We start from the raw sequence: 27,244 nt of genomic DNA on the forward strand, positions 1-27,244 counted from the left end.
GCTGCTCTTGATTTTTAAAGAGGTCGAAACCAAGAAGTCTTTCTTGATTGACCGCCGCCTAACGGCCGGAGGACGACGTTACAACCAAGAGCAAACTAGAATAGAATAGAATAGAATAGAATAGAAAGCCTTTATTGTCTTGGCATAGTGGCTATGCAAAGAGATTATGAAGCTTAGGTAGCTTGTGAGGTCAGTCCTTTGAAGTTAGATAACAGGTATTCCTGTGATAAGGCCATTAGTCACAGCTTTTACCGGATTACGATTTTTTTGAGATGCAAATCAAAGCTCAGTCAGTAATTCCCTTGCCTCACCTTCCTCGGCTTGGGTCTCGGGCTTCCAGTTTTCGGCGCTGATTTGTGGGGTGGTAGATTTTTGTCTTAAACGTGATCTTGGGTGGCTTAAATGGGTATTCCGGGGGAAAGATGACGTCAATCCAAAACGCGCCTTTGTTGCTGTGTAGTGATAGCTAATTGTGACGTCGCTTTCATTTGTTAGGTTTGTCCATCAGTCAGCAGTCAAAGCGAGCTTGACTTTAAGATCGTCGTTCTAAAGTAGAACCCAGAATCACTTTTAATAAGGTGAACAGTCGTGAGTCGCACAGGTTGCAAGTCGACAAATGCCCTGTATTGTATACAGTGTTGGGAAAGTAACTAAAGTAACTAGTAGCTTAAAGTAATATTACTTATTCCCTTACTTATTCTAAGCTTGTTTGTCTTTCCACGCTGAGGAAGAACTACAGAGAAGTGTGGACAGATAAGGATGCGAAGAAACCACGTGAGAGCAGTCAAACCTGAAACACAAGGATGCAGTTCCGACGACGTACCGATATGTCTGAGACTACTGAGGAAGAAGGTAAAACTTTTTCAAGAGTGTAGAAGAATTAAATTATGTGAAGAACTTTATGTTGTACTAACATTTATGATTATTTTACATCAAAGTTTGTCTTTATTCATAAATGCATAAATGGGTTGGGGGGGGGGGGGGGGGGGGTTAGTGCTCAATAAGTAAATACATGAAAATAAATGCAACAATGAAGACAGGCAGATTACAGTCAGAATAAATTAGAGCCTGTGTGTGATGACGCGGCACGGGGACACGCCCACACCGGCTGAGGGGACCCCGTGACCTCCCGTCAGATCTGCGCAAGATGGCGGCTTGAGTGGAGAATTTACACTTCTCCAATAAAACTCTTCCAACAGCTGGCTTTCTGCGTCAACTTTAGCCGTCTTAAAAGACAATGAGGCGACGATACGTGTAATGTCTGTTCCAGTTTTGAGACCGAAAATGGGAATAGTCGAGGACGGCGTCGGAGTTATGGAATAAAAAAACAAACAAAACAGAGCTGGTAAGAAACAAACCAGGTCAACCTACAGCAAGCTAGCTACATTAGCCCAAGTAACGCGTTCAGCACTAATAGGCGTCGCTACATTTAAGCTACTATCTGCTAATTACAGGTTACAAACAACAAGTTGGTGTTTAAAGAGTCTTAAATGTGAATTTATGAGTAGTTGTCACTGAAGTTAAGGATAAAATGTGTTTGTTTTGTGGTGAAGTGGAACTCGCTAATATTACCTGCTACCTTCCAATATGTATCATTAGCCTGCCATTGATAAATCAGTTTGCTAGCTTGCTCGATAAGTTTTTGTTTTTTTAACGGAACAGAGGAAATAACCTGTTTATGTATTTAAATTGGGGGGAAATGTGACTAAGCTCGAAGTAGGAATGTGATAATGAAGCAACGTGATGATTCAGTGACTGGAACTGATATTGCAACTGGGCGATGACAGTAAACATCCAGCATTGCACTGGTTAATCGAGGCTTGCATTTACCACATTTAAAGGACCCTGAAGTTAATATGCAGACTGTATTTTTTAATGGTATAGCGCTGTGCAGTTTGGGGTTACTTCTACTTTAACTTCAGTAGTTTTATTGTGTGCTGTTGAAATTGAAATGTATACTCCTTTACATTTAGCTGAGTAATCACTCATTATCATTACATGCATTTTAATGATAACGAGCTTTAAATCAGCATTAGCAATGATATTCCGGTTGTGTTTATTCCAGCTCCGTGTACACATTGTGTACGTGTAACTAAATTCATACACCCCCCCCCCCCCAATGAAAGTGTGACGCTCATAATGTCACTCCCAGACCATGAAAACCATCCCATGGATATACCGGATGATCTTGAAATCCAAAATATGACTTGGATCCAGGTCAGACTCTGGCCTGTGTTGGATCTTAGGAATTTTGTCAAGTCCTTCCTGTCACTTTACCCCGCGTGATCAGAGTTAAACATTGAATAAATGATTGAAACCAGTTACTTCTTTCTTTTTTTTTATTAATTCAGAGAAAAGCACGTTACTCTGAATTCATGGAGGTGCATCCAGTATGTTATGATAAAATGTAGGATGTTTACCTAGTAGGATGGGCTTCCTCGTTCCCTTTTACATTTGTGCTACATAATTACCATCCATTGTGTGACAATGGAGCACAAAAACTCACTGAGGAAGGAGGAAGGAAATACATTGTTTTTCTACAATTAAAATGTTTGTGCTACCTGTGAACTCAGTTTTTGTTGCTAATCAGATGCCCAGGGATTACATAAACACATTTTTTTAAAAAAACACTGTGATTTTGATAGAACACCACCAGATTAGATTATGAAGCATTTTAACTTTGCATGAAATTACAGCTGTTAAAAACAATCCTTTGGACAGGAGGCGGAGCTCGAAGTGGCGATGAATGCATTTCATGAGTTAATTACATCAGTTTATCTGAATTTATGTTGGTCTAATTTTGTGGAATGAACCCACCCAGCTGCTGTTGTAAAGGTGGACAGCCTGCTTTGCTGCAGGTGGAATGAGGAAGTGATGTCACTCTGAGTTAATGTGTCACGAACCGACCTAGATTCTTGTTCTGAGGTTTTTACGCTGCCACCCAAAGACCAGTGATGTTACACTCAAGCTGTACGCTGTTTGATGAAATGCTTTCATTTTGCGGTGTTACAAGCAAGTCTCGTTTATTTCTTTTTAGGACTTATAGGGGGGGGGGGGGGTGTAAAGCCCTCTGTTTGAGCCCAGTATGGACAGCTTCTTCAAGGCTGCTGTATGTGATCTGGACAAACTACTCGATGACTTTGAGCTCAACACCGGTAAGAATTATTGATCAGTCTGCATATTGTCCTCTTGATTTTCTATGTTGGTTCTAATTCTAGCGTTGCACAGTGTTCACAGCTAATTCTTCCAGGGAGAAATACTCACACTGATGAATCATTAGGCTTAATGTCAGCTTCATGTCCTAATTGAACTCTTTTGTTCTTTTTTTCCAGGCGAAATTGAATGCAAATCTGTTTTCCTGAAGCCTTCCGTGTTCCCCTTCAACTCTCTGAGCTCTCAGCGTTCGCCCTCAGAGCATCCCACCGCCTCAAAAAACCTCCCTGACCTGAATTCTCTTCATTATGGTTCCGCCACCAGCTGTCCCGACGGCTCCAGCGGCCACAGCCCCGACGACCGAGAGGTCAAAGGTCAGCCTCTCACTGTGGTGGACCTCCTCTCCTCTGTGGATCGTGGATCAGGGAATAGCTCTGCTCCGCCCTGCCCGGATAGAGCTCTGAAGCCGGTGTGTGACCTTGTGAACGACACAAGCTCAGCCATCCTGGTCAGAACCAACAGCCACGACGCCTTCAGCGAGCTGGATGCGGCGGAAAAGCAGATGGAGGAGGAGGCGCTGCTTGTGGACTTCCACAGTCCTGTGGTAACTGTACGCGGAGAGGAGCACGGAAGCTCAAACCAAAGCGGCGCCAGGGAGGAGCCGGCCTCGGCGGGGAACGACGAGCTGCTGGGTTTAGTTTCCCGTGAACGGAGCGGCGAATACTCTGCCTCGCTCAGTTTGTTGGATGTCATTCTTCCTACGGCAGCAGAGAGAGGCTGCGAATCCACAGACGAGTCACTGACATCGAGAAACACTGAGGAGGAGGCGGAGGAGGAGGAGGAGGAGACGGTCGGCACCAACCAGGTGGTTGTCAAGCATCGGGAGACTCTTCCTCTTGACGGCTGTGGAGAAACGTCCTCGGCGGCTAATGGGGACAAATCGAAAGAAGCCTCCGATCCAGGCGAGGCGGAGTCGCCCGTCCCCTTAAAGCCGCCGGGCTCGGACACGGAACCGGTTGGCTTTCCGTGCCTCCCTTTAGCCGTGTCCATGTGTGTAGCTCTGGCGAACTCGGGGAGCACGGAGGAGGAGGAGGAGCCGGTACGAACTGCAGCGCTGCGTTTAGAGGCTGATGCCTCTGAGAGCCCCGAGGCAGACTCCCTGTTGGCCTCGGGTGCCGGGGAGGACGCGTCCCATCCCAGGGAGCGTGTTGACTCGTCGGTGTCGCAGCAGGTCGCAGAGGGCAGGGTGTCGCCAGAGGGGCAGAGTTTCTCTCTTCAACCTGCTTCTGCCTCCGTCGCTTCTTCAGACGGCGCCTCCTGTGACGCCCCGGAACTCAGCCCTGTTGATCTTCCTGAATTTGGCTTCGACTACCTGCCCGAGAGCGACCAGGCCAAGCTGCTGGTCACAGACGAGGAGTTGGATGCGTTCCTGCAGGCCCACGCTGAAGCAGAGCGAGGTGGAGCGGGCCCGTATTACGCCAGACCTCAAACGGAGGACCACTCGGAATCAAACGGAGTACTTGAGAGCATGCTGGCGGAAGCAGCGCTGAGGAGCGGCGGCCGAGAGGACGACCTCGAGGGTCTGGCTTCTCCAGAAAGTGACCAAACAATGAGAGCGTCCGTCGGCCCCGGTTCTCCGTCGTCGCTGCCGGAGCCGGAACTCTCCTCGGAGGTAAGCCGTCCTTTTACCAGCAACAGTTTCCAGCCTCAGCGCGGCGGCGGCGCCAACCAGCAGCCCTCCTATGGAGGTGCAAGACCGAAGCAGCCGCACTGCCAAGCGGCTAGATCTCCACCAGCAGAGGAAGGAGGCGAGGGCCACCTTCAGATCTTTGGCGGTTCTGCTACAAATTCAGAAGAGCGAGAAGCGATTCCCGGTCCAACAGAGGAGCGTTCCGGCATCGGGGATGAGTCAAGCCCAAAATACGCCACTCTGGAGCCTCAGGAGTACAGTGTGGATCCTGATGAACTCTCAGAGCCCCCGCCGTACCCCGGGGAGCCTCCCACAGATGGAGCCGGCTCGGTGAACTGGAAGCGGGAGGAGGTGGAGGAGGAGCTCGGAAGCAGGCAGCCCACGTGGGTTCCAGACTCCGAAGCTCCCGACTGCATGAACTGCTACCAGAGGTTCACGTTCACCAAGAGGCGGCATCACTGTCGAGCCTGCGGGAAGGTAGGCATCATCAGCGCATCCCATTTTGAAATTGAACAGCCAGTAACAAAAGACTACTCCCAGCTGGTCCTCCAACAACCTGGTTATGTTTTCATCAAAGGCTTCACTCAGATATCGTTTATAGCACGGAGGTGAAATTAGCATGAACTCTCAAAACTCTACCAGATTTGTTTTAAAGGGGTCCGGGGCAGATTTGGAACGGCCTTAAATTCTCCATGCAGGTGTCGCCGCGGTGGGCAGAGATTCAAAGTCACGATTTTCCTGTCGCCTCCCAAACTGTCCTATCAAAAAAAAAAAAAAAAACGAATGACCTCAAATGTCCCCGGACCAAATATAGCTCAGCGGATTCACGGACGAAGCGAGCGTGAGTCAGCAGTTCTTTCTTTCCAGCTCATCTATATTGAGCCGTGTGTCCTTTAAAGATGGAGCCAAGTCCTAAGACCAGCGACTAAAAAGCATTAGAGAGGTCTGTGACGGATGTCATTGTTCCTGTTTCACTGTAAACCGTCTGAACGGGAACGCTTCGCTCTTCGGTGACTGTTGTGCTCCCTCCTTCTGCGCCAGGTTTACTGCGCCGCGTGCTGCAACAGAAGGTGTAAGCTGAGGTACTTGGATAAAGAGGCTCGCGTTTGCGTCGTCTGCTTCGATTCCATCAACAGAGGTAGGTAAGGTTGGGTTTGGTCTGAAATCTGGCTCCTCGCCGGCAGGCTCGAGCGAACCCGAGCTCCGAGCGGGTTTTAAAGTCCACATATGGTTTCAGTGCTGTAGAAGAAACGTTATCATCACGCCACCTCGGTCAGGAGGCGGGCTACGGGTCACCATAGTAGGATTTGTACAGTTGTGTGTGTGTCTCTGTGACGGCACATTTGATTGGCTGAACAGCATTTTCTCTTATCTGCACTCTCTCCTCTGAATTGCTATTCCCCCGCTGAGGATTAGTGGAATGTGCAATGGGTGCACATTTGGAAGCGGAGGATCTGTTGGGATGAGTTTCTGACGAATGCTATCAATTAAGTATCATCTGAAAGATCACATTTTATGCACAATAGTTACCTGGCAAGTTTGTCTGATGGAATACAGTATTTTCTGATTTAGGGGTTCTTTTTTCCGCCTGGGTTTTTGAATGGGGTGTGTGTGTGTGTGTGTGTGTGTGTGTGTGTGTAAAAGCTGGAGCAGACTTTTGAGTTGTCGTTTTGTGGGCTGCTTTAGAACCACTTTAGGGTTGTGGGGAAAGGAAGGTGAACTACCGGGGGCCGATGGTGAATTTAATTAATTTAAAAAGAAAAGGAATACTAGCAGAGTTTTCAACTTAAACAATAGAACTCTAAAATTATCTATAACAACAAACACTAGGGGGCAGTAATGTACCATTTTAGCATTTATCCTACCTCATTCAAAGAAGTAGAAACTGTTTGTTATGCTGTTGTTGTGCGTACCATGTTTATTGAACACTGCAGTATTTCCCCATAGGTAGTACACAGTTCACATACTACTGGGCTCGTCGTCTGCTCTAGCTAGCATGTTGCTAAGGGATTTCAGATGAGTCGATGACTTTCTCTGTAGTGTAGGCTAATGCTAGTAAAATATGCTAAGCTATTGTCATTCGAGTCAGTCAAAAACAACTTTTCTATAACCCCCCCCCCCCCCCACAGGAGCAGTCATCTAAAACCCCAAAATAGACAGAAGTCTATTTTTAGAAGTCATTAAAACTTAATAGAACCACAGCAACATTTTCAGAATGCATTCATTTAACATTTAAGGGATGAAGCCAAAAGAAAACTGAATTGTTAAAAATGGATCAGGGTCTTCCAGGACATGATGAAAGATTCATGCTGGAAACAAAGACAAACGAGATGGTGCCGCTAAGAGTACCGACTAAAGCAGTGCTTTTTAAACAGAGGCCCCTTTCTTTTTATATTTAAAGACTTGCAGCATGGGAATGGAGGGAGCGGTGGTGGGGGGGGGGGGGGGCGTAAGATGGAGAGGACGAGAGTTAAAGCAGGACGCTGGAATTTCTCCTTGTGAGTGTGTTTGTGCTGCTCGCACGCCGTGCCTCGTCTAAATTAAGACAAAAAGGAAAGAGGTGAATTTGTGGAGCTCTCGTTCTCTCCGTCGCTCCCTCTCTCTTTCCATCCCTCCTCCTCCTCCTCCTCGGCTCTCCTATCAGCGTGGCGAGCAGCAAAGAGATCAGGCTTAGTGCAGCTCGTAGCAGATAAGTGAGGAGCAGGGAAGCGGTGGTGGGACCGTCTGAAGTCTGATGATGATGTGGATGGAGCCTTCATCATGAGGTAAGCAGCGTCGGCGTACTACTACTGCGTTCCTGATCTGTGCACCTGGAGCACCTGGTTTCGGCGAGTGAAAATGGGGTCGCCGGTGGCTTTCACACTTGCAGCGATTTGCGTTTTCGTGCCGTGTCATCCTGTCCTCGCGGTTATTGCCGCGTCTTTGCTCCTCTGCTGTGGTTGTGTTCCCGACGTCTCGTCGGCACAGATCGGTGATGAATGGATCAATCGATATCATGTCGCACCGCGTCAGCAGTTTTCTGGGAGAGGAGCTGGAAGGGGCCGCCTGTCCCGTTTGTCAGTAACCTTCATTCGTCGCGTCCTGCAGCCGAAGCTGTGCTGTCAGACAAGAATTTTATGTGTCTGGTTTTTGTCCAGGATAATAGTTATAATCTATAAATCACTGATCATTCAGCTCCAAAACACACGCACGTGGCGGTTGTGTGTGGAAGACGGTCACACTCGGTGAAAATCTTCAGAGAATAGTCAGAGAAATAGTTCTTAAATGAAAACTTTGGACCAGTTGGAGCGGTTTAGTCTCAACATATCTTGCTAACCCATTCATCTCACTTTGTAGCACTCGCCCCAGCATTACCAACCATTACCAGCCATCTCCTAGAACCCTGTGGCGTCTCAAGACTATCTGTTGATTTAAGCGTGGCTGCACGACAGAGCAACTTGCAAGAAGCAAAACAAGTCACGGCGACTGCTCTTCCTGAAAGGCGAACACAAATTTAGAGAGAAACGTCTCCAGGAAGGCCTGCGGGGGGATTTAGCTCAAAGCACGAAGGTTCTCCGTTTAGGCTGGAGGGGCGCTAACGTTTTAGAATCAGCTTTAAAAGTGCGCCTCAGACTGAAGGGATGTGATTAGCGCTCACGGTTGGACGTGCTAGCATGCTGACCTTAGGCTAGCGCAGAGGGAAACGTCACGATGGCTCACTCCGACGGGGACGAGAACAAATTCCATCGTTTCTGCTCCGGGCAGAAGAAGAATGCTTGAAATCTTTGTCCTCGTAGCTCAAGCCCTGGACCGGATGATGAGTCCCGCGGGTCCCAGTCCGAACCCCAACGTCCCATCTGAGTACTGCAGCACCATCCCCCCTTTGCAGCAGGCTCAGGCCGCCGGCACTCTGAACTCCCCTCCGCCGACCGTCATGGTGCCCGTGTCCGTCCTCAAACACCCGAACAACGACGGTACGATTCAGCCGGGACTTAGCGCGCCATCTCTCTCTCTTTTCCCCGGACGGGACCCGTTAAAACCCACTTCCTGTGTGCTCAGGCTGTCCCCGTGAACAGAAGCGCGTGTGGTTCGCCGATGGCATCTTGCCCAACGGCGAGGTGGCCGACACGACAAAGCTGTCGGTGACGAGTCGCAGGTGCTCCCAGGAGTTCTGCAGCGCCACCCCGGACCAGGCGAGCGTGAGTAGACTCCGCCCAATCCCCCGAGGAAGTAGCTCCTCCCCCCCACCCAGGGGGTGACCAGGATGTTTTTCTACCTCGAGTCGTAACTGGACTTCCCCCTCTGATCTCAGCCTGGCTCTGCAGGGTCAGAGGTGGGAGTCTGCGGTTCCCCCCCGCCCGAGGCGCCTCGGGCCGTCGAGGCGGTTCGACCGCCGCCGCCGCCGCCGGCACCCGGACCCTGGGACTACGCCTTGCTGGCTGGAATCGGTTCTTCGGTGAAGAGGGTTCCCAGTCTGCTGCCAGATGACGAAGACGAGCTCCCTCCTCTGCTCATCGCCACCGGAGAGGAGGAAGCGGGAGGTGGGCGTTTCCTTCACGCGACGAGTCGGAACCATTCGGTGCCGGACTGGTTCTGTGGGTCCCACGCTGGTAACGTTAAACGCTCTTTTGCCTTTTAGATGTGCTGATTGAGGAAAGTCCTGCTCCGTGCCAGATTCTGCATTTACTCGAGGAGGGGGGGCCTCGCCCGCTGACGTTCGTCCTCAACCCTAACCTGCTCATTAACGTCAAGCTGGAGGCATGTGAGTGGAGTCTTCTCAGAGACGGGAAACGGACGTGCTGCGCCGGGTCCCTGCTAACCGTGTCTCCGGCTGATCCTCCAGACTGCGGTCGACGGTGTTGGTGTTTCGGCTCTAACGGCCTCCGGGCTCTGGGTCAGAGAGAGTTGGTCTTTCTGTTGGAGTGTCTGCCGGGAGAAAAAGCTCTCCCCAGAGACCTCTTCTCGCTTTATCTCAACATTTACCAAGAAGCCCAAAAAGGTAAAATCGCGCCCGGCAGCCATTTTGTTTTTGTTTCCCGTTGACAGAAAGGAAGATACTAATGCCGACGGTCGCTTCCTGTGACAGGGAAGTTTTTGGACGAGCTGGATAATCTGACGTTCACGAGCACCTTTCTGGGGAGTAAGGACCACGCCGGGATGCTCTTCGTCCCCCCCACCTGTCAGCCTCTGGACGGCCTCGCTCTGCCGCCGCAGCCGTTCCTGTTTGGTGTGCTCATCCAGAAACTGGAGGTGCCCTGGGCCAAAGTCTTCCCCCTCCGGCTGCTTCTCCGGCTCGGGGCGGAATACGACGGTTCGTGTCTTTTAGAGGCTCGTCTGGTTTCTGTTGATCAGCGTCTGTATCGCGTTGGCAGCGCTCCGGCCACTAGAGGGAGCCGTTTGCCTTCAGACTCGCAATCTGGTTCATCATGTTGGGGATCGACAGAATGAGAACAGCAACAAAAAATAGAAATGTGTGAAATTATCAAGTTGCATTTTATTGAAGACTAAAGTGATAAAATACTTTTTAATGGTTTCGTTTCAACTCTGTTGAATTAGATATTTCATCATGTTTGTATTGTATGCCTTTAAGCCCGACGTTAAATTAGTCGCCAGCCTATTTCTAATTTACAGCTGAAACAGATAATTCTGGTTTGAATCAACTTTTTTTTTTAACCCCCCCCCCCCCCAGTTTATCCCACGATGCTGACAAGTGTCCGTTTTCGGGACTCTGTGTATCGAGAGACGGGCCACACCATCATGAATCTACTGGCTGTGAGTTGTGTGTGTGTGTGTGTGCGTGTAGCTGGGTTTCGGTTCCGTTCCACCCTCACTGGTTTCCTCCCACAGGACCTGAGGAACTACCAGTACAGCCTGTCGGTGGTGGAGGGGCTGCGGATCCACATGGAGATGGGCCGCAGCTACATCGACATTCCCAAAAGTAGCTTCCATGAGGCGAGGCTGCAATGAACGTCGTCGTCCTTTAAATGCCGACGCCCTCAAACGAGGAGGGGGGGGGGGAGCCTGCAAAAGAGCTCACGTTTTGTGTCTCCTTTCAGATGCAGAAGGTGGTGAACGCCGCCAACGAGCACGTCGTCAGTATCGGCGCTCGTTTCAGCTCGGAGGCCGACTCCCACCTGGTGTGTTTCCAGAACGAGGACGGAAACTATCAGACTCGAGCCAACAGCGTGCCCGGAAAGACGCGCACAGGTGAGGGCGGCGCCCCCTTCGTATCAAAATAAAGAACCAACGGCTAAACCGCGCTGCTTGCTGGAGCCTCTCGAGGCGTTCTATAAATAGAATCCTCGTTTCCACAGTGACCGGGGCCAGCTTCGTGGTGTTCAACGGCGCCCTGAAGGCCTCGTCGGGCTTTGTCGCCAAGTCCAGCATCGTCGAAGGTATTTGCTGCCGTCGGGGAAACGGGACAAAAATTCGCAAAAACCGACGACCTCTAACTGAGCGTTTGTTTCAGATGGGTTGATGGTGCAAATCCCTCCAGAGACCATGGAGTCTCTGCGGACGGCCCTGAGGGAACAAACCGACTTTCAGATCCCCTGCGGCCGGAACGACGGCGGAGAGCTCAGAGAAAACGTCACCGTGCGCTGGGTCGACTGGCGCTCGCCTGTCAACAGAGGGTACGGCGCACGCACGCACACACACACACACACACACACGCACGCACGATCTCGGGCAGCTAACGGTCTCTGTGTGGGGTGTTAAACGCTTCGTCTGCAGCAAGACGAGCGGCGTGGACGAGAGACCTCTGGAGGGAGTCCACAGCGCGAGGGTGCTGCAGGAAACCGCGTTCCAGTCGGACGGACGCGCCATCAGATGCACCGAGGTGAAGCGACCTCGCGTCTCTCCGGCGCCGACGCGGATCCGGCCGAGCGTCCAGTAACCGTGTGACCCCCCCTCCAGGTGTTTTACCAGCTCAACACTCCAGACTGCGGCCTGGCCTCGGTGCTGGCGTCCTGCGGTGTCTTTCAGAAGGAGATAGCGTTGGCCGCCTGCGGCGCCCTGACACCTCACCTCGCCGTTCTCGCCGCCAGCGGGATCAACTCGCTCGCGCTTCGCATCTCGACTCAGGCAGACGTGGTAAAAAGAAACAAAAAAACATTCCAACAGTGTTTAGATGCTCCTGGGTCCCTTTGTTTTCAGTGTGTGTGTGTGTGTGTGTGTGTGTGTGTGTGCGTGCGCTCAGGTGGAGTACCAGGCTGGCAGCGGCGGACGGCTCCTCCCCCAGCGCTACATGAACGAGTTGGACAGCGCTCTGATCCCCGTCATCCACGGGGGCGGCGCTAGCGTGCCGCAGACTGCCATGGACATGGAGTTCGTCTTCTACATCACGCACGCCGTCTAACGCGGACGAAAGACGAACTCTGAGAGCGCAGACGGCGCTGCTGCTCATTGGTGCGGGACGACGGAGGAGCGCCCCGCCCTCTGAGGCGATTGGTCGGTTTGTGTTTCAATCCCAACCAACGCTGCTTTAACGAGAAACCAAAACGCGTCCAGCTGTTTCCTCCTGCTCCGCCTCTGTCGGCGCCTCAGCGAATGTCTCCACGGGAACGAGGTAGCGGGGGGGGGGGGGAGGGTCTAACGGTACAGAATCTACGTCTGCAGGGAGGCGCCAAGGCGAGAGTCCACAGCTGGAGACGGTTAGCATTTAGCAGCTAATTGCAGAAGGACCGGCGGTTTCCGGAGCTCCTTCGCCGCCGAGCGGAGGACGAGACGAACCGTCGGGCGATGACACTAAACGTTGTTTTGCCGGTTAGAGATCGGGCGCAGATCTTCACACGCTTCTCGTTAGCTTCCACTGACATGTTACCCAGAAACACCCAAACGGACCGGCGTCGGTTTGTTCAGCGTGAGGACGAGCGCTTGTAAACGCGTTTTATGACATCGTCTCGCGTTTGTTCTTCACTTCCGATGTCTTCATGTGTCGGGTTCTTAAAATGGGTCGTACCTTTGACAGAATAAATGTCCAGCAGCAAATAAACCAACCTGTCCGTCCTGCTTGAGGACGAGATCCGTTGGTCGCACGAGGCCCGTCGGATGTCGCTAACGGAACATCCATCCTAAAGGAAACGTTTAGCTAAAAACCAGACGGGTGGAGTTTCGGTTTTTTCGAAGTGATTGAAGTCAGGATGACGCTTAAACCGACTGAAAACATTTCAATGCTTCTTGTTTTATGTCCAAACGTGCAGCCGAGTTTCTGAATGTCAGACTCTACCAATGATTGTTGTTGTTGTTGTTGTTGTTGTTGTTGTCGTGGTCCGCTTCAGTGTTCGAGTCTCAGATAAATGGTATTTTAGGGAGCTGATGGACGTTTGTCATTTTACAGCTCCTCTTCTTTCAGAGTCATTATAAATATATATATATATATATATAACTGTACAGGTTCTTTCAAACACTTAAAATGAACATTTCGGCCCGTGGACTGATCCAGGTGGAGACACTCTATGATCCTTCAGAAGCTTTATTGTTCAAGAGAAGTAATGAGAGACGTAATAATGACAGTTCTTCTTATTTTTTCATGACGGGGACTGAAAAGTTCATCCAGACTTCCCCGACATGTTTCATGTTCTGTACGCGTGGAGATGTTTCCTTTTTGTTTTTATAGCGATGAATAATTATTTTTGGAATCGTTGGTATACAAGTTTTAAACAAACGAATAAAGAGGTCCATATTTTTGATAAGACGCGACGTGAATCGATTCCAATCGACGCTTCTGTCTTGATTGTGTAGCTCTGAAGACGAAATAAAAAGCAGCGCCATCACCCGTTTTGTGACGTCATTTGCTTCTTCTGATTATTGCAAAATGTCTCAAAGCCCAGAAATCGATGAGCTCATCCATACGCATCACGATTATTACTGATCGGCAGGAATGATTGGGGAAACGTTTCTGAAGTTCTCTTTATGCAAACTCTGAATGCAAATATATCATGTGCGTGTGTGTTGCAATAAAGATCCCTCCCCGCCGGGCTGAAAGCGAGCGCGTGTGTGTGTGCGTAGGTGTGTCTCCTACCTGTTCTTCCCGTTTCAAGCTGCAGCGATGAGCGGCCGAGTCGGAGACCTGAGCCCGAAGCAAAACGAGATTCTAGCCGAGGTGAGAATCATTTCACATTTCTTATCGATCAGACAATGAAGGTATCGATCGGATGCGTGGCGTTGAGAGGTTGTTTTGTGTGCGTGGTCGTTGTGGTAACGGTGTGTCCATAGCGACCCGGTTCTTCAGAGCATTGAAGTACTTGTACTTCAGTTGAGTATGCTCTTTTTATTATTCTACTTCTTTACTTGATTGTGATTGATTGTGGAATACATTGTGCTTTTTACCGGGGACACAGTTATAAAGGTATAGATTTATAGTAGTAATACAAAATAAACATATGTGATAACGGAGATCAAATTGCCATACTTAAAATAAATTCCTAAGAGCACTAAAAATTATCATTTAATTTGGTTTAAATTTATTTTTACTGCATTTTCTGTGAATTTCTGACCTTGATAATAAAAACGTAGTATTTATATCTTGATAACATGATTGTTGAACATTTGAAATGTCAAATGTAATGAAAGATAAGATAAACCAAAATTCAACTGTTGGAGCAAACAGAAAGTCTTACATAGTACAGTAGAGCAATACTACAATGGACCAAAGTACAGGACACCTGTCCAGGTTGGACAATTGTTGTGTCCCAAACCTAAAAAAACATTGTGTTTATTATGATCTCAGAAAAGGAGATGAAATACATTTTGTGTCTTTACTGTTCCTTTAGGAATGAAGTGGCATTTTCATTTGGTCGTGATGTTTTTTAACATGTCCTCCTCTCTGCTTCCAGTTTCGGGGGAGAATCCAGGACATCCTCCCCGACCTCCCTGCACAGCATGACCATTACCTCCTCCGCTGGCTCAGAGGTCAGGTCAGACCGGCGAACCCAATCCTGGCCCAGGCTGGGCTTTTAGCTTCTAGCTCTTAGCATTAAGAACTCAATCAGGAGACGGGGAAAGACACAAAATCACAAAAGTGGGGGGGAGTTCAGAGCCTCTCACAAATCCTTGTTGCTGATTGGCTGCGGGGTTAAACGCCCGAGGTGACTCCCGTCTATTTGGAGATCAAACAAACTTGTCCCCTCATCTCAAATTACAAATGGTTTCAGTGAATGATACCGGAACTGGAGGCTCTGAGTTTGTGTCTTTACCATGTTCTGTTCAACTACTTTTATTCATTCATTTAAATTGCAGACTTTAAAACTTTTTATTCCAATCGAAACAAAAGTGTTTATTGATGAGATTAATAAAACCAGTTTGAGGGATTGAGTTGGAGCTGATTGCCTCTTCCTTCTTTTTCTTCTGGCTTGTCCCTTGAGGGGTCGCCACAGCAAATCAACCGTCTCCACTTCACCCTGTCCTTTGCATCGTCTGGTCTCTCTGACCTTGTCTCCAAAACGTCTAACCTTCACTGTCCCTCTTATTGTCTCGTTTCTAATCCTGTCCATCCTGGTCACTCCCAAGGAGAACCTCAGCATCGTCATCTTCCGCCACTTCTAGCTCCGCCTCCGGTCTTTTCCTCAGAGCCGCTTTTCTCTTCTGCTCTCACTGCAGATCACAGATAGCAGATAGCAAAAGCTAGCATTAGCCAAAAGGGGGGAAAGGTGAGGCTGAATAAAGGACTAAAATGTTTAGATTCTCAAGTCCAGCTCTTTATATTTAAGAAAAATATGTTTGTTTTTTTATCTGGTAACGGTTAAATAATTGTTGACGTGCCTTTGAGTTCTTCTTCTGTTAATGAGTCATTTATTTCTGGAAACATTCCTCCTCGTGGCCATGAACGTGAACGCGCCTGTATTTACTACTGCAGAGGGCTTCGATCCAGCCCAGCGGTCACATCTCACAGTAAATGTTTGTTTTTCACCGTACAGACTTCGACCTTAAAGAGTCTGGGGGGGGTTATCTTTGATCAGGACTTGTCCCTTCATTCCCAGATAAAGCACATTACAAAGACTGCCTTCGTTCACCTTTGTAATATTTCAAACAGGATGTTACTGAGCGTTATTTATGAATGAAAGGTGAATATAGTTATTTAAATGTTTACAGGTGGTCTCGGTTTTGCCTCTTTCTCTCGATGGTGAGGCCAAAATGTGCCATTTATCCAGTTATCTGCTTATTTAAGTCGTTTCCTTTGGGTGGGATTTGTTGTTAAATCATTACAAACAAGCATCTAAATGAAAACCCGCCACCTGCAAGCCTATATTTAGACACGGGAGAGGTGGGACATCATAAATTATAACGATATATTTTTTTAAAATCATGACTTACGTGGACTATATCACCAAACGCTCGCTCCTTTAACTCACGAGCGTTTCTTTTCCTTTTGTCCAGCGCGGAGCTTCAATGTCCAGAAAGCTGAGGCCATGATCAGAAAGGTGACGCTCTCCCCCGTAAACGTTTCCCTGCCACCGGTCGGGATTTGTCTTTATGAACGGCAGGATAAACGTGTCTGTGAACTCTCTCTCTCTCTCTGCAGCACCTGGAGTTCAGGGGGAAGATGAACGTCGCCAACATCATCTCTGACTGGGAACCTCCAGAGGTACGTCTGTCTGCTCTTCCACGCGTAGAAGCAAATCGGGCTGCGTTCCTCCTTTACTTCATCTGTTGTTGTATTTTGTTCCTCGTCATGATGAGCTCCCTCGTGTGACGCTCAGGTGATTGTCAAATATGTTTCTGGAGGGATGTGCGGATACGACCGCGAGGGGAGTCCCATCTGGTATGATGTCATCGGCCCGCTGGACCCAAAAGGCCTGCTGCTGTCGGCGACCAAGCAGGACTTCATGAAGACCAAGATCAGAAACATTGAGGTGCTGCAGCGGGAGTGTTGGCGGCAGACTGAGAAGGTTGTCAAATCCGGTCCTACCTGCCTCCTCAACTCATTCCCTCCGTCGCTGTGTCGCCATCGGTTTCATTTCCAGCTCCCAACTTCTTTCCCCTCTTCTCTCCTCTATCCTTTCCTGGTTGTCCTCTTCTTCCGTTTTCTCTCCTGATTTCCTCTCTTCGCTCGTTCTTCATCTCTTCGAGGATTTCACTCCCATCTCGATTCCATTTCCTCTCAGTTGGGGAAGAACGTCGAAGCGATCACTCTGATCTACGACTGCGAAGGACTCGGACTGAAACACATCTGGAAACCTGCCATCGAGACTTACGGCGAGGTCCGTCCGCCGCGTGCGCCGTTATCTTCTTTTAACTCCGATGCCCTCGTCATCATCGTCATCATCTTCACCATCTTCACCTTCCTCTCGTGCAGATCCTCAGCATGTTTGAAGACAACTATCCGGAAGGCCTGAAAAGACTGTTTCTTATCAAAGGTATGTTCCACAGCTGTTGTTATTATCTGCACATCTGATTTAGTGTGTACAATCCTGTATTTAATCCTAATCCTAATTTCCCCGTCTTTGCTGCAGCTCCTAAAATATTTCCTGTGGCCTACAACCTGATCAAACACTTTCTATGTGAAGAAACGCGACGTAAGATCATCGTTTTAGGAGGTAAGTCTTCCGTTCCCATCGTGCGTCATTCATTCTGAATTCAGTTTTGACTACCAGATTAAATTATTGGATTAAATATCCGTGGTTTGTTGGATATTTGGGATATTTAAGATGCCTCCACCGCTCCTGTTTCAGGGAACTGGCAGGAAACGTTGCGTTCACACATCGACCCGGAGCAGCTTCCTGTGCTGTACGGAGGAACCCTGACCGATCCCGATGGAGACCCTCGCTGCAGAACCATGGTGAGATTAGGTGCAGCCCCTTCCTTGATTGATCGTCACTGAACCGGTAGGCCCGTTTTCACGCCGTCGTTGCAGATCAACTACGGCGGCACTGTGCCCAGGTCCTACTACATCCGGGACTCGGTGAAGACTCGGTACGACAGCAGCGTGACCGTCAGCCGCGGCTCCGTCTTCCAGCTGCAGTGTGACGTCACGGCACCCGGCAGCCTTCTGAGGTCTAAAATAAGCAGCTACCCTTTTAGTTGGTTGTCCTGAATGTCTCGCGTCCATGTGCAAAAACGTAAAGAGAGAATCGTTTTCCTCCCAGGTGGCAGTTTACCAGCGATGGAGCCGACATCGGGTTCGGCGTGTACAGATGCACCGAAGAGGGTGGAGGTCAGAAGGTGGCTGAGATGCTGCAGGTTCTGCCCAGCGAACGCTACAATGCACACCTGGTCCCCGAAGACAGCGGCCTCACCTGTCCTGAAGCCGGGGTCTGTGAGTCCCACGCCAGCCTACATTAGCAAAGGCGGATGAAATTATCATTACATGCGCTGCCTCCTATATATAAAGCTACAACCAGGAAGCGGTTAGCTTAGCTTAGCAAAACAAGACAAGCAAACAGTTTGCAAGAAAGAATCCAGCACAAATCTTCCTGAAACCAAATTAGATTTTAGATTTTCACTTTTGACAGTCTTTATGCTAAGCTAGGCTAACAAGTGATCCCATGTTAATATGAAGGTAGGCTATAGCTTCATATTTAACATGGGAGTGCCATCCCATCTTGACCTACATCCTCATATGAACTATTGATTTGAAGGCCTGCATGATGCTAGCTGACGCTAACGTCGGCCATCTTTTGTTGTTGTTGTTGCAGACGTGCTGTGCTTTGATAACAGCTACAGTTACCTTCAGTCCAAGAAGGTGAGCTATAAAGTGGAGGTTCTTCCCCCTGCAGACGGACTGATGCAGAGTCCCCACAGCAGAGGAGCCAGAATGATGCAGTGATGAAGATGAAGATCACTGCAACATCAAATACGTTTCCAAAGTTGCATCAACCCTCGTTGGACTCCCAGGGTTAGCATTTTCTGTGGACACCCCCTTGACACCCCATTTCTCTGATTCCGTGCATGTATTGTTTTGTAATTGGCAATTAATTTATTGTAAATTTGAGCAAATGTTTTAAATCTCCACCTGAAGTGCATGCTAAACGTTTTAGCATAGAGGCAACAGCAAAAGTCTGAGCTCCAAAGATGATGATCGTAACTTTTTGAGTTCATTATTTTTTTTGTAGAACAAACGCTGTGATGTCATAGCAACCGGACTGAAGTCTATGTTACCAGCTAAAATATCAAGGAGGATGATAATCTTATATGTGTGCTATTAAAAAAAACATACGATCAATACGGTGAATAAATGTTGGCAAATTTGTATTCAATTTACAATTTTCACATCACTTAATTATCAATACATTCTTTATTGATAAGAAGTAGATGTTATTGTATTTTTCTCACATCATATATCTTCGTTAAATCTTAATCAAATGCATCTCTGGTATTTTATTCTTGTCGCCGAGGAGGTTATGTGTCTGTCCAACCCTACTCACTTTTGCCGGTTTGACCACTAGGTGGCAGTGTAGGCACACACACACGCAGTAAGAAATATTGGCTGTGTTACGTAACAGCTGCCTGAATATAAGAACCTAATAATTAAGCATTAAACCAGCGAACGGGACATATTTCTCGTGAGTTCTTTCATGGAGGAAACTTAAAAAATCTTTTAAAATTATTTTATTTGGGTAAAAAGAGGAAAACTGTTGTTTCGTCTATTACAATATTCGCCAGCGCGCTTTTTCTTCTTCGCTTGTATTTATTTTTATTTTGGTAGTGGGGCGTGTGTGGGGGGGCGGTTCTTACGTAACAGCAGCTGCTGACTCGTGATATAATTGGATGAGAAGCCACTGGCCGCAGCTGCTACGTCATCCAACCACGGTTCACCGCATTGCCTCGCGCCTGATAACCAGGCTGTGGCGGGGAGGGGGAGATGGAGGTCACTGAAAGGTGACGCGGCGCGCGCGAAGGAAGAGGAGGGGGGGGTGTTTGTTTACTAGCTCTACCTGTCGATGCCCGGTAGGCGGTGACAACAGGAGGGTGGGGGGGGCAGCTCGGACGTGAGTAAATGACGTCACCGCCAGGTCGCCGAGCAGTGAAACAAACATGGCGACAGAATGGAGCGGACAGCAGGGTTATATTCTCACTGTCATTATTTTCCTATGGAGCGCCGTGGGTGGGCGGACCGAGGCTGCGGCGGCGGCGGCGTCGGGGGGGTCCGGCGGGGGGAGCGGCGGGGGGAGCCAGGTGCTCGGCATGCGGCTGGAGAGGAGCGACAAGCCGTCCAGCACCAATGACGACGGCGTCATCCAGGTGACCGAGGAGAGCTCCGTGCAGCTCCGGTTTTACGGGGTGCAGCTCCACTCGGGCGCCTGGACGCAAATCCGCTTCACGGAGGTGACGGACAGTGGCGGGGGGGACCGGGCGGAGGAGGAGGAGGAGGAGGAGGGTGATGGCGGCGGCGGCGTGATGGAAGCCCCGGGCGGGACTTGCGTTGACTTCACGAAGGACATCAGCGTCGGGACCTTCATGAACGTCACCGGCCGAGGCACGTCGGGGCTGCTGCGCGTGAACATCAAGCCGCTGCGCAAGAGCGAGCCCCGCAAGGAGTACGCCCTGTGCACGCGGCGCGCCGGCGGCGGCGGCTGGGCGCGGCTGGGGGGCGGCGACGGGAGGATGCTGGTGCTGGAGGAGAAGAAGTCTCTGCTGCCCTTGTGGCTGCAGGCCATCCTCATCGCGGGGCTCCTGACGCTCTCCGGCATGTTCAGCGGGCTGAACCTGGGCCTGATGGCGCTGGACCCCATGGAGCTCCGCATCGTCCAGAGCTGCGGCACGGACAAGGAGAAGAAGTACGCCCGGAAGATCGAGCCCATCCGCAGCAAGGGGAACTACCTGCTGTGCTCCCTGCTCCTGGGGAACGTCCTGGTGAACACCACCCTCACCATCCTGCTGGACGACCTGATCGGCTCCGGTCTGGGCGCCGTGGCGGCCTCCACCGTCGGGATCGTGATCTTCGGCGAGATCGTCCCGCAGGCGCTGTGCTCCCGCCACGGGCTGGCCGTGGGGGCCAGCACCATCGTGCTGACCAAGCTGTTCATGCTGCTCACCTTCCCGCTGTCCTTCCCCGTCAGCAAGCTGCTGGACGTCCTGCTGGGACAGGAGATCGGGACGGTGTACAACCGGGAGAAGCTGCTGGAGATGCTCCGGGTGACGGAGCCCTACAACGACCTGGAGAAGGAGGAGCTGAACATGATCCAGGGCGCCCTGGAGCTCAGGACCAAGACGGTGGAGGACGTGATGACGCCGCTGGGACACTGCTTCCTGATCCAGGCGGACGCCGTCCTGGATTTCAACACCATGTCCGAGATCATGGAGAGCGGCTACACCCGCATCCCCGTCTACGACGACGAGAGGTCCAACATCGTGGACGTCCTCTACGTGAAGGACCTGGCCTTCGTGGACCCGGACGACTGCACCACGCTGAAGACCATCACCAAGTTCTACAACCACCCGGTTCACTTCGTGTTCCACGACACCAAGCTGGACGCCATGCTGGAGGAGTTCAAGAAAGGTCGGTGGGGGACCAGTTCATCATGGGAACATCCGGAATGAATCTTAATCATGTGATCAGTCGAAAAAGGTCGTAGGACACCCCCCCCCCCCCCCCCCGGCCGAGATGAAACAACGGTCTGTTGTTTGTTCTCCACAGCGAAAACATTTTTATTCTGTTTAATTTGACGGAGAGCAGAGCTTCTGTTCTGATTCTAATCAGGCGTTAACTGGAGGAGTGAGCGCTGCTGTGGCTTGTATTCACCCCCCCCCCAAATCGGCTCTGTCTGGATTGATCGGGACTATTGACGAGCGGAAAGGTCCAAAACACGAAGAGTAGAAATACTCTGTTTATTTAGGTCTGATTGCTTTTACTCGGATTACATCTCAAAGGCAAATATTTCTTCTGTTGCAGGTTTTCTTTCTTTCTGGTTTAAGATGAGGACGACATTTTTGATATTGTCACGTAAACGTTCCGTGGTGGAACGTGGCCCGGCCCGGTTAACCTTTTTTTTTTTTTTTTTTTTTTGCTGAGATTAGCCTCACGGAGGCGTAAATGTGATTCGACTCCGAGCTCGGAGTCGCCGGGTTACGCTGCGTGGCGTTTCATTTACGCACCGGCGCGCGTTTCATCCGATCTGGCGGCAGGATTTCACCCTCCGTCGTCAGCGGGGCTTGCGGATGATCTGGAACTAATCAGTGAGATCAGATGACGGGATGAAAATCTGCTCGTCCAAACGCTCCGGATTAGAGTGTCTGAAATCGACACAGCAAATATGCAGCGTCGCACCGGCGGCGAATTAAAGCTCTTTGTGATTAATTGCGTGGCTATTTACGGTGCGTGGTTATTGATCCCGATGCAGCTTTAAAGCGTCTTCACTCAGCCGTCGTCACCACCTCGAGCAGAGCCACGGAGAACAGATCAATCAGCCGTTCCTCTCTATCCCTCTTCTTTATCTCCCTTTTGGCAGTTCTCTCCAGCTCCTTCCTCTTCAAAGCTCTTAGTCCGGTTTGGGCTATATTAAGGCATCAATCTGTCGGGATTGATTCCTCAGAGGGATCGAAGCCTCCGAAATAGAACAAGAAAGGATGTTTTCATCCGGCGCCTGACTCCGACGCCTCCCTTCTGTTTGACGGCTTCTTTTCTTCCCAGTTGTTTTTCCTCATCATAAAACGATGCTATCGGCAGGGAACACACATCTGGTTTGTGACCCCCCCCCCCCCCCTGCAGGTAAATCCCACCTGGCCATCGTCCAGAAGGTGAACAACGAGGGGGAGGGAGATCCTTTCTATGAGGTGCTGGGATTGGTCACGCTGGAGGACGTCATCGAGGAGATCATCAAGTCGGAGATCCTGGATGAGTCTGACCTTTACAGTGAGTTCGGGGTGACCCCCCCACACACACGCATCTTAATTAAACATTTCTTAGCGGTACGGGAGCTGCGTGATGCTAACGTCTGTTTATGCTACGTAAATAAAGTCGTTTTGGTACTTAGCTTAACTACTAATTAGCATGTCTGTAATAATGAGAATAATTTAACAAGAACTAAGTTCTCAGAGACTGATCAGGCGAGTTAGCATGTAGCGTACCATATAGCTTGGTGCTAGCCCAAGTGTGCTTTTTTTGTAATGATGAGAAACTATGATTTTCTGTTGTCTGATCCGAATCCAGATGTAAAAAAACGATCTTAGTGTTCACACAACCCAAAACAAATCAGGGCTAAGTCATTTCCTGGATCTGTGGGGTTCTTGCTTTGTGAGTGAGCCCATCCCACCGGTGGAGTCGCCGGGTTCGACCTTCGACCTTCGTGGTGATCTTCGCACCAACGTGAAGCTTTTTGCTCTCCTCTCTCATCTCTCCGTCTGTCCGACCCGCAGCCGACAACAGAAACAGGAAAAAGGTGGATCCCAATAAAAACAAGCCCGACTTCTCGGCCTTCAAGCACGACGCCGACAGCAAGGTGAAGATCTCTCCCCAGCTCATGCTGGCGGCTCATCGCTTCCTGGCTACGGGTGAGCTCTGAGGCGGCGGCTAATCCCACGGCTCAGATTTGTGTCGGGGTCATTGAGCCTGACGCGATTTGACCTCACTGTGAGGTCCGACCGAAATGGACTCGTCATGTGATTATTATTATTTAACTTCTCCTGTATAGCTTGATTTAATCTACGTCATTGGGCGGCTTGTATTTGCTGAATAAGGCAAACGTCCACTAATATATTGATCACAGCGGAGACGGAATCATCAATATCATTATCAGCTCACCCCGGTGTGTGTCCCCCCCCCCCCAGAGGTGAGCCTGTTCAGCCCCTTCCAGATCACAGAGAAGGTCCTGCTGAGGCTCCTCAGGCACCAAGACGTCATCCAGGAACTCAAGTTCAACGACGGCGACAAACGCTCGCCGCAGCACTTCCTGTACCAGCGAGGAAAACCCGCCGACTACTTCCTCCTCATCCTGCAGGTACAGCGATGGACTCGGATAAACGTCCTGCGTTAAAAACATATCAATTATTTTTTTCATCCATCAAAAATCAAACATAAATAACTTCCTGAAATTAAATTAAAGCGGAATATTAGATTATTTTTGGATTTATTGCCTGGGGGGGTGAGTAAGCATCACTGGGCGCCCCCCCCCCCCCCCCCCGGTGGAGATTTAGTCACAAATTGATTGATCTCCACTCCAGACGGACTCATAGTTTTGTGTCTGAGGGTATAAATGCTGAGTCATGTGACCTCGTCCAACGCCGAGGATCACATGAGATAGTTGTTGACACCTGAGGTGTGGGTAAAGTGACTTCAGACGCCGGGTGTGAAACCTGACACCGGAGCTAAAGAGACACCGGATTCCCCCCCCCCCGTGGCAGAATGCAATATTAATAAGACGTCAGCGTTTCTGTTACTGCCGGAGACGAGAGGCAAGGCACTCGCCTGAATGTAAAGCACACAGCCAGGTGAAACATAAGACCTCCTCTGTGTGTGTGTGTGTGTGTGTGTGTGTGTGTGTGTGTGTGTGTGTGTGTGTTTCAGGGGCGCGTGGAGGTGGAAGCCGGAAACGAAAACATGAAGTTTGAGAGCGGTCCGTTCTCCTACTACGGAGTCATGGCTCTCAGCTCGCCGTCGCTGGGTGAGACGGAACAAACGCTCCGCCCCATGCATTGACATCAAGGAGATTTCTCTGCACCGCTTTGTGCAGGACGGTAACCGGGGGCGACGTCGACGACTTCTAACGCGCTTTTAATCTCTCATCGTGTTTCCTCAAAGCCCGACGGGAGAAATAATCTGAATGAATCTCAGTGATCCGAAGCATCCCTTTGTGTTCTCACAGGGTGCTGCGTCATTGCGTTGCTAATAAAGCTTCGCGTTCGAAGAGGGTTGGAAAAGTCAATTGGCTTAGTCTTAAAAGGGGAACTGGATGGAAGGGAGCTGAGAGAGGGATGACGCCCGACAAGCCGGCCGCAGATAAAAGACACGGCCGGTTTAATCAAGTCAGAGGTTTCCTTATATTCCAAAATATTCATACATGTAACCAAGAATCCCGGATTGTCCCTTTTTATGTGGGTCGGCCGAAGCGGAGACAAAGATCTGTGTCAGATCTGCGTCTCTCTGAGGGCAGATTCTTCGTGGACTCGGCGCATCAGCCGACTCTGCGGGTGTAAAACGATGCAGGTGCGTCTACCCGAGGACCTCGGTGGCGTCGGCGTCTCCGATCCGCCTCCCGGGCGGTTGAGACGGTGGCGAGGCAACTGTGGTCGTAGCAACAGCGACTCCTGCTGGTTCAGCATCGTAACTGCCGCTCTTCTTCCTGTTTCTCTGCCTGATAAACCGCTGTCTGTACTTCACGTGCACATTATTGCAGCTCAGTGTGTGTGTGCATGTACAAACCGTGACCCCCCCCCCCCCTCAGTGAGGCGTATTCACGCCTGTAGAGCGTCGGGGAATTGGCCAACCAGTGAAGGCAGCAATACAAGCGAGTGAAATGATAAACAAAGTAAACGTCTCTGTCTCTCTGCCCCTCCCTCTCTTTCTCTCTCTCTCTCAGCTGTCACCCCTCCTCTCTCCCCATCAGTGGCGTCCCCCCCTCCACGACGCCTCTCTCTTAAGAGGTTTTCTGTGTTCTCTCGTTTCCCAGGTAAACGCCTGCATGGGCCAGAAGAGGGAGGGGAGGGTTCCTCTTTAAAACACCATTTTCTTTTTTCATCATCTTGGGAGTCCCGATCCAGCAAGTCAAAGATCAGAAAACAGAAAACAGGCCTGAACTACAAGCTCTGTGTTTTTTTTAAAAGTCACTCATTTTGAGCAAAATTTGGAAGTTGTTTAATTTAATTTTTAATTAATTAAAGACAAAACAAAATAGGTTGGTGGGTATTTTTGATATTCTACAAAAAGCTGAGAGTCAATAGTTTTTTATCTCAATCATTTTTTTAAATCAGAAAATCAGTATTCTGTTGATAAACAAGTAGCTTCAGAAGTTTGATTGGCTGTGGATCAGGTGGCATTTGATGGGTGGAGCCAGAATCAGTTCCTCTGGTTGTCTGTGAGGTGACCAATCAGATCACGGCGTTGTCTCCCGTCAGCAGATAATTAACGGCACCCTGAAGATGCACTTCACCTCATCACACGGAACGTTTGTCACATTCTGTCTAACAAACACAACCTGCATGCGTGTCGTGTTGCGTCGCGTCCGTTTTTCACGTCACACTTCCATCCTTCATGTTCACCTCATTGTTTCCATGTTTTCTCTTTGTGTGTTTTCTGCTTTCGTTGATGTCTAAAGGTTGTTGGTTTTTTTTTTGTCTTCCTCACCCTCTCGCTCTCTCTTTTCTCCCTCGACCCCGCCCTCCCCCCCCAGAGTTTCGTTCTCCGTCGCACGGGGGCAACCTCAACCGCTCTGCGTCTCTGAGCTGCACCGAGCGCGCTCCGGAAAGCGGCTCCGTCGGCGGGAGCGTCACTCAGATCCCCGGCACCCCCTTCCAGTACGTCCCGGACTTCTGCGTTCGAGCTCTGACGGACCTCCAGTTTGTCAAGGTAACTCTCCAGCGGTACTACCGGTACGCGAGTACTATCTGCAGTAGTAGTTTTGCGGTAACTTTCTGCACACGAACGAGGCGGATCCATCTTTATCAATGTCACGTTCTTCTCTTCAGATCACGCGTGCTCAATACCATCACGGTCTTCTGGCATCCAAACTGGACAGCGCCCCCCAGTCTCCAGAGGGCAGTCGCACCCGCCTGGACACGTCCATCTCTTTGCCCCCTGCGACGCCCCCGGGGCCCAGAAACCCCGTACCGCTGGCCATGCCTCCGGCGGGGCGCCGGCAGTCTAACGCCCCGCCGCTGGGCAGCCGCGCGGCTCTGCCCCAGACCGCCTCCTCCAACCGCAGACCGAGCCAATCTCTGCCCCAGGCCACTCCCACTCCCAGCAACCACGCCCACCTCCAAACCACCCCGTCCTCCACGAAAGCGACCTTTAACCCCTACCCGACTCAAACCGCTTCCCTGTCCTCCAAGTCCCAGCAGCCCCCGGACGACGCTCCGGGAGAGACCGTCTCTCTGCTCAGTGAGCAGCAGAACTGTGTGGGCCCCCGCCACGCCGAATCGCCCCCCCACACGCCCGTCGGCACCATCAGTAACGCACACACTGAAAGCACCATCTAACTAAAGCCTGTGTAAGTCGCACTACTCCCCGCTTGCTCGCTGTCTCCTGAACTTTTCTCTAGACGCCCGAGGATCAGCACATTTGTGTATATTATGAACATCCTGCATGCCCCCCCCCCCCCCAACCCTGAATTAAATAATCCAGCATAGACTACAAAGAGAGAACGAGGAACAATAGTAAATAGGATTAGAGATGAAGACGTGGTTGTTTGTGTGTAAAACAACATATTTTCTACTTGCCTCAACTGGTCTTGAGCCAGTACAGTGAAAGGTTAACTGGGAAATGTGTCTTCACAGAAAGTTCCCTGGTTTCCGTGGATCATCCACAGACCTCACTGTGATCATATTTCAACT

The 27,244-nt window shown here is 50.2% G+C and overlaps 3 protein-coding genes across 4 annotated transcripts; all 3 read left to right on the top strand.

The window, feature by feature from the left end:
* Nucleotides 1-3,085: 3,085 nt before the first annotated feature.
* Nucleotides 3,086-13,598, top strand: zfyve16 (zinc finger, FYVE domain containing 16). Its single transcript, XM_068752677.1, has 17 exons — nucleotides 3,086-3,155; nucleotides 3,333-5,320; nucleotides 5,885-5,981; nucleotides 8,620-8,796; nucleotides 8,882-9,021; nucleotides 9,135-9,363; nucleotides 9,462-9,584; nucleotides 9,666-9,821; nucleotides 9,909-10,133; nucleotides 10,512-10,594; nucleotides 10,670-10,774; nucleotides 10,879-11,029; nucleotides 11,137-11,217; nucleotides 11,292-11,454; nucleotides 11,555-11,660; nucleotides 11,738-11,914; nucleotides 12,021-13,598. The coding sequence occupies exons 1-17, from the start codon at nucleotides 3,086-3,088 to the stop codon at nucleotides 12,177-12,179; spliced, it is 4,230 nt and encodes a 1,409-aa protein (XP_068608778.1). The 3' UTR covers nucleotides 12,180-13,598.
* Nucleotides 13,599-13,810: 212 nt separating this feature from the next.
* sec14l7 (SEC14-like lipid binding 7) lies at nucleotides 13,811-19,087 on the top strand. 2 transcript variants are annotated; one of them, XM_068752637.1, is made up of 12 exons: nucleotides 13,811-13,925; nucleotides 14,659-14,734; nucleotides 16,199-16,242; nucleotides 16,344-16,406; nucleotides 16,522-16,710; nucleotides 16,927-17,022; nucleotides 17,118-17,178; nucleotides 17,275-17,358; nucleotides 17,494-17,600; nucleotides 17,676-17,815; nucleotides 17,908-18,077; nucleotides 18,457-19,087. In XM_068752637.1, the coding sequence occupies exons 1-12, from the start codon at nucleotides 13,872-13,874 to the stop codon at nucleotides 18,585-18,587; spliced, it is 1,215 nt and encodes a 404-aa protein (XP_068608738.1). In that variant the 5' UTR covers nucleotides 13,811-13,871; the 3' UTR covers nucleotides 18,588-19,087. The 2 variants fall into 2 exon arrangements, with proteins under 2 accessions (XP_068608738.1, XP_068608739.1); XM_068752638.1 differs by having other exon boundaries at nucleotides 17,908-18,073.
* Nucleotides 19,088-19,768: 681 nt separating this feature from the next.
* Nucleotides 19,769-26,890, top strand: LOC137908193 (metal transporter CNNM4). Its single transcript, XM_068752558.1, has 8 exons — nucleotides 19,769-21,260; nucleotides 22,470-22,613; nucleotides 23,117-23,251; nucleotides 23,528-23,697; nucleotides 24,264-24,360; nucleotides 25,276-25,365; nucleotides 26,086-26,261; nucleotides 26,381-26,890. Exons 1-8 carry the CDS (start codon nucleotides 19,796-19,798, stop codon nucleotides 26,888-26,890), a joined length of 2,787 nt encoding a protein of 928 aa, XP_068608659.1. The 5' UTR covers nucleotides 19,769-19,795.
* Nucleotides 26,891-27,244: the final 354 nt, after the last annotated feature.

The sequence above is a fragment of the Brachionichthys hirsutus genome, chromosome 19, assembly GCF_040956055.1.
Source record: "Brachionichthys hirsutus isolate HB-005 chromosome 19, CSIRO-AGI_Bhir_v1, whole genome shotgun sequence".
Taxonomy (NCBI): Eukaryota; Metazoa; Chordata; class Actinopteri; order Lophiiformes; family Brachionichthyidae; genus Brachionichthys; species Brachionichthys hirsutus.

Bases quoted from the DNA above. Each gene is read 5' to 3' on its own strand.
- zfyve16 (XM_068752677.1), top strand. From the start codon at position 3,086: ATGGACAGCTTCTTCAAGGCTGCTGTATGTGATCTGGACAAACTACTC. The intron at 9,022-9,134 runs GTGAGTAGACTC...CTCTGATCTCAG, and splicing joins CCACCCCGGACCAGGCGAGC to CCTGGCTCTGCAGGGTCAGA. The intron at 11,915-12,020 runs GTAAAAAGAAAC...GCGTGCGCTCAG, and splicing joins TCTCGACTCAGGCAGACGTG to GTGGAGTACCAGGCTGGCAG.
- LOC137908193 (XM_068752558.1), top strand. From the start codon at position 19,796: ATGGCGACAGAATGGAGCGGACAGCAGGGTTATATTCTCACTGTCATT. The intron at 23,252-23,527 runs GTGAGCTCTGAG...CCCCCCCCCCAG, and splicing joins TCATCGCTTCCTGGCTACGG to AGGTGAGCCTGTTCAGCCCC. The intron at 23,698-24,263 runs GTACAGCGATGG...TGTGTGTTTCAG, and splicing joins ACTTCCTCCTCATCCTGCAG to GGGCGCGTGGAGGTGGAAGC.
- sec14l7 (XM_068752637.1), top strand. From the start codon at position 13,872: ATGAGCGGCCGAGTCGGAGACCTGAGCCCGAAGCAAAACGAGATTCTA. The intron at 13,926-14,658 runs GTGAGAATCATT...CTCTGCTTCCAG, and splicing joins AAAACGAGATTCTAGCCGAG to TTTCGGGGGAGAATCCAGGA. The intron at 16,243-16,343 runs GTGACGCTCTCC...CTCTCTCTGCAG, and splicing joins CTGAGGCCATGATCAGAAAG to CACCTGGAGTTCAGGGGGAA.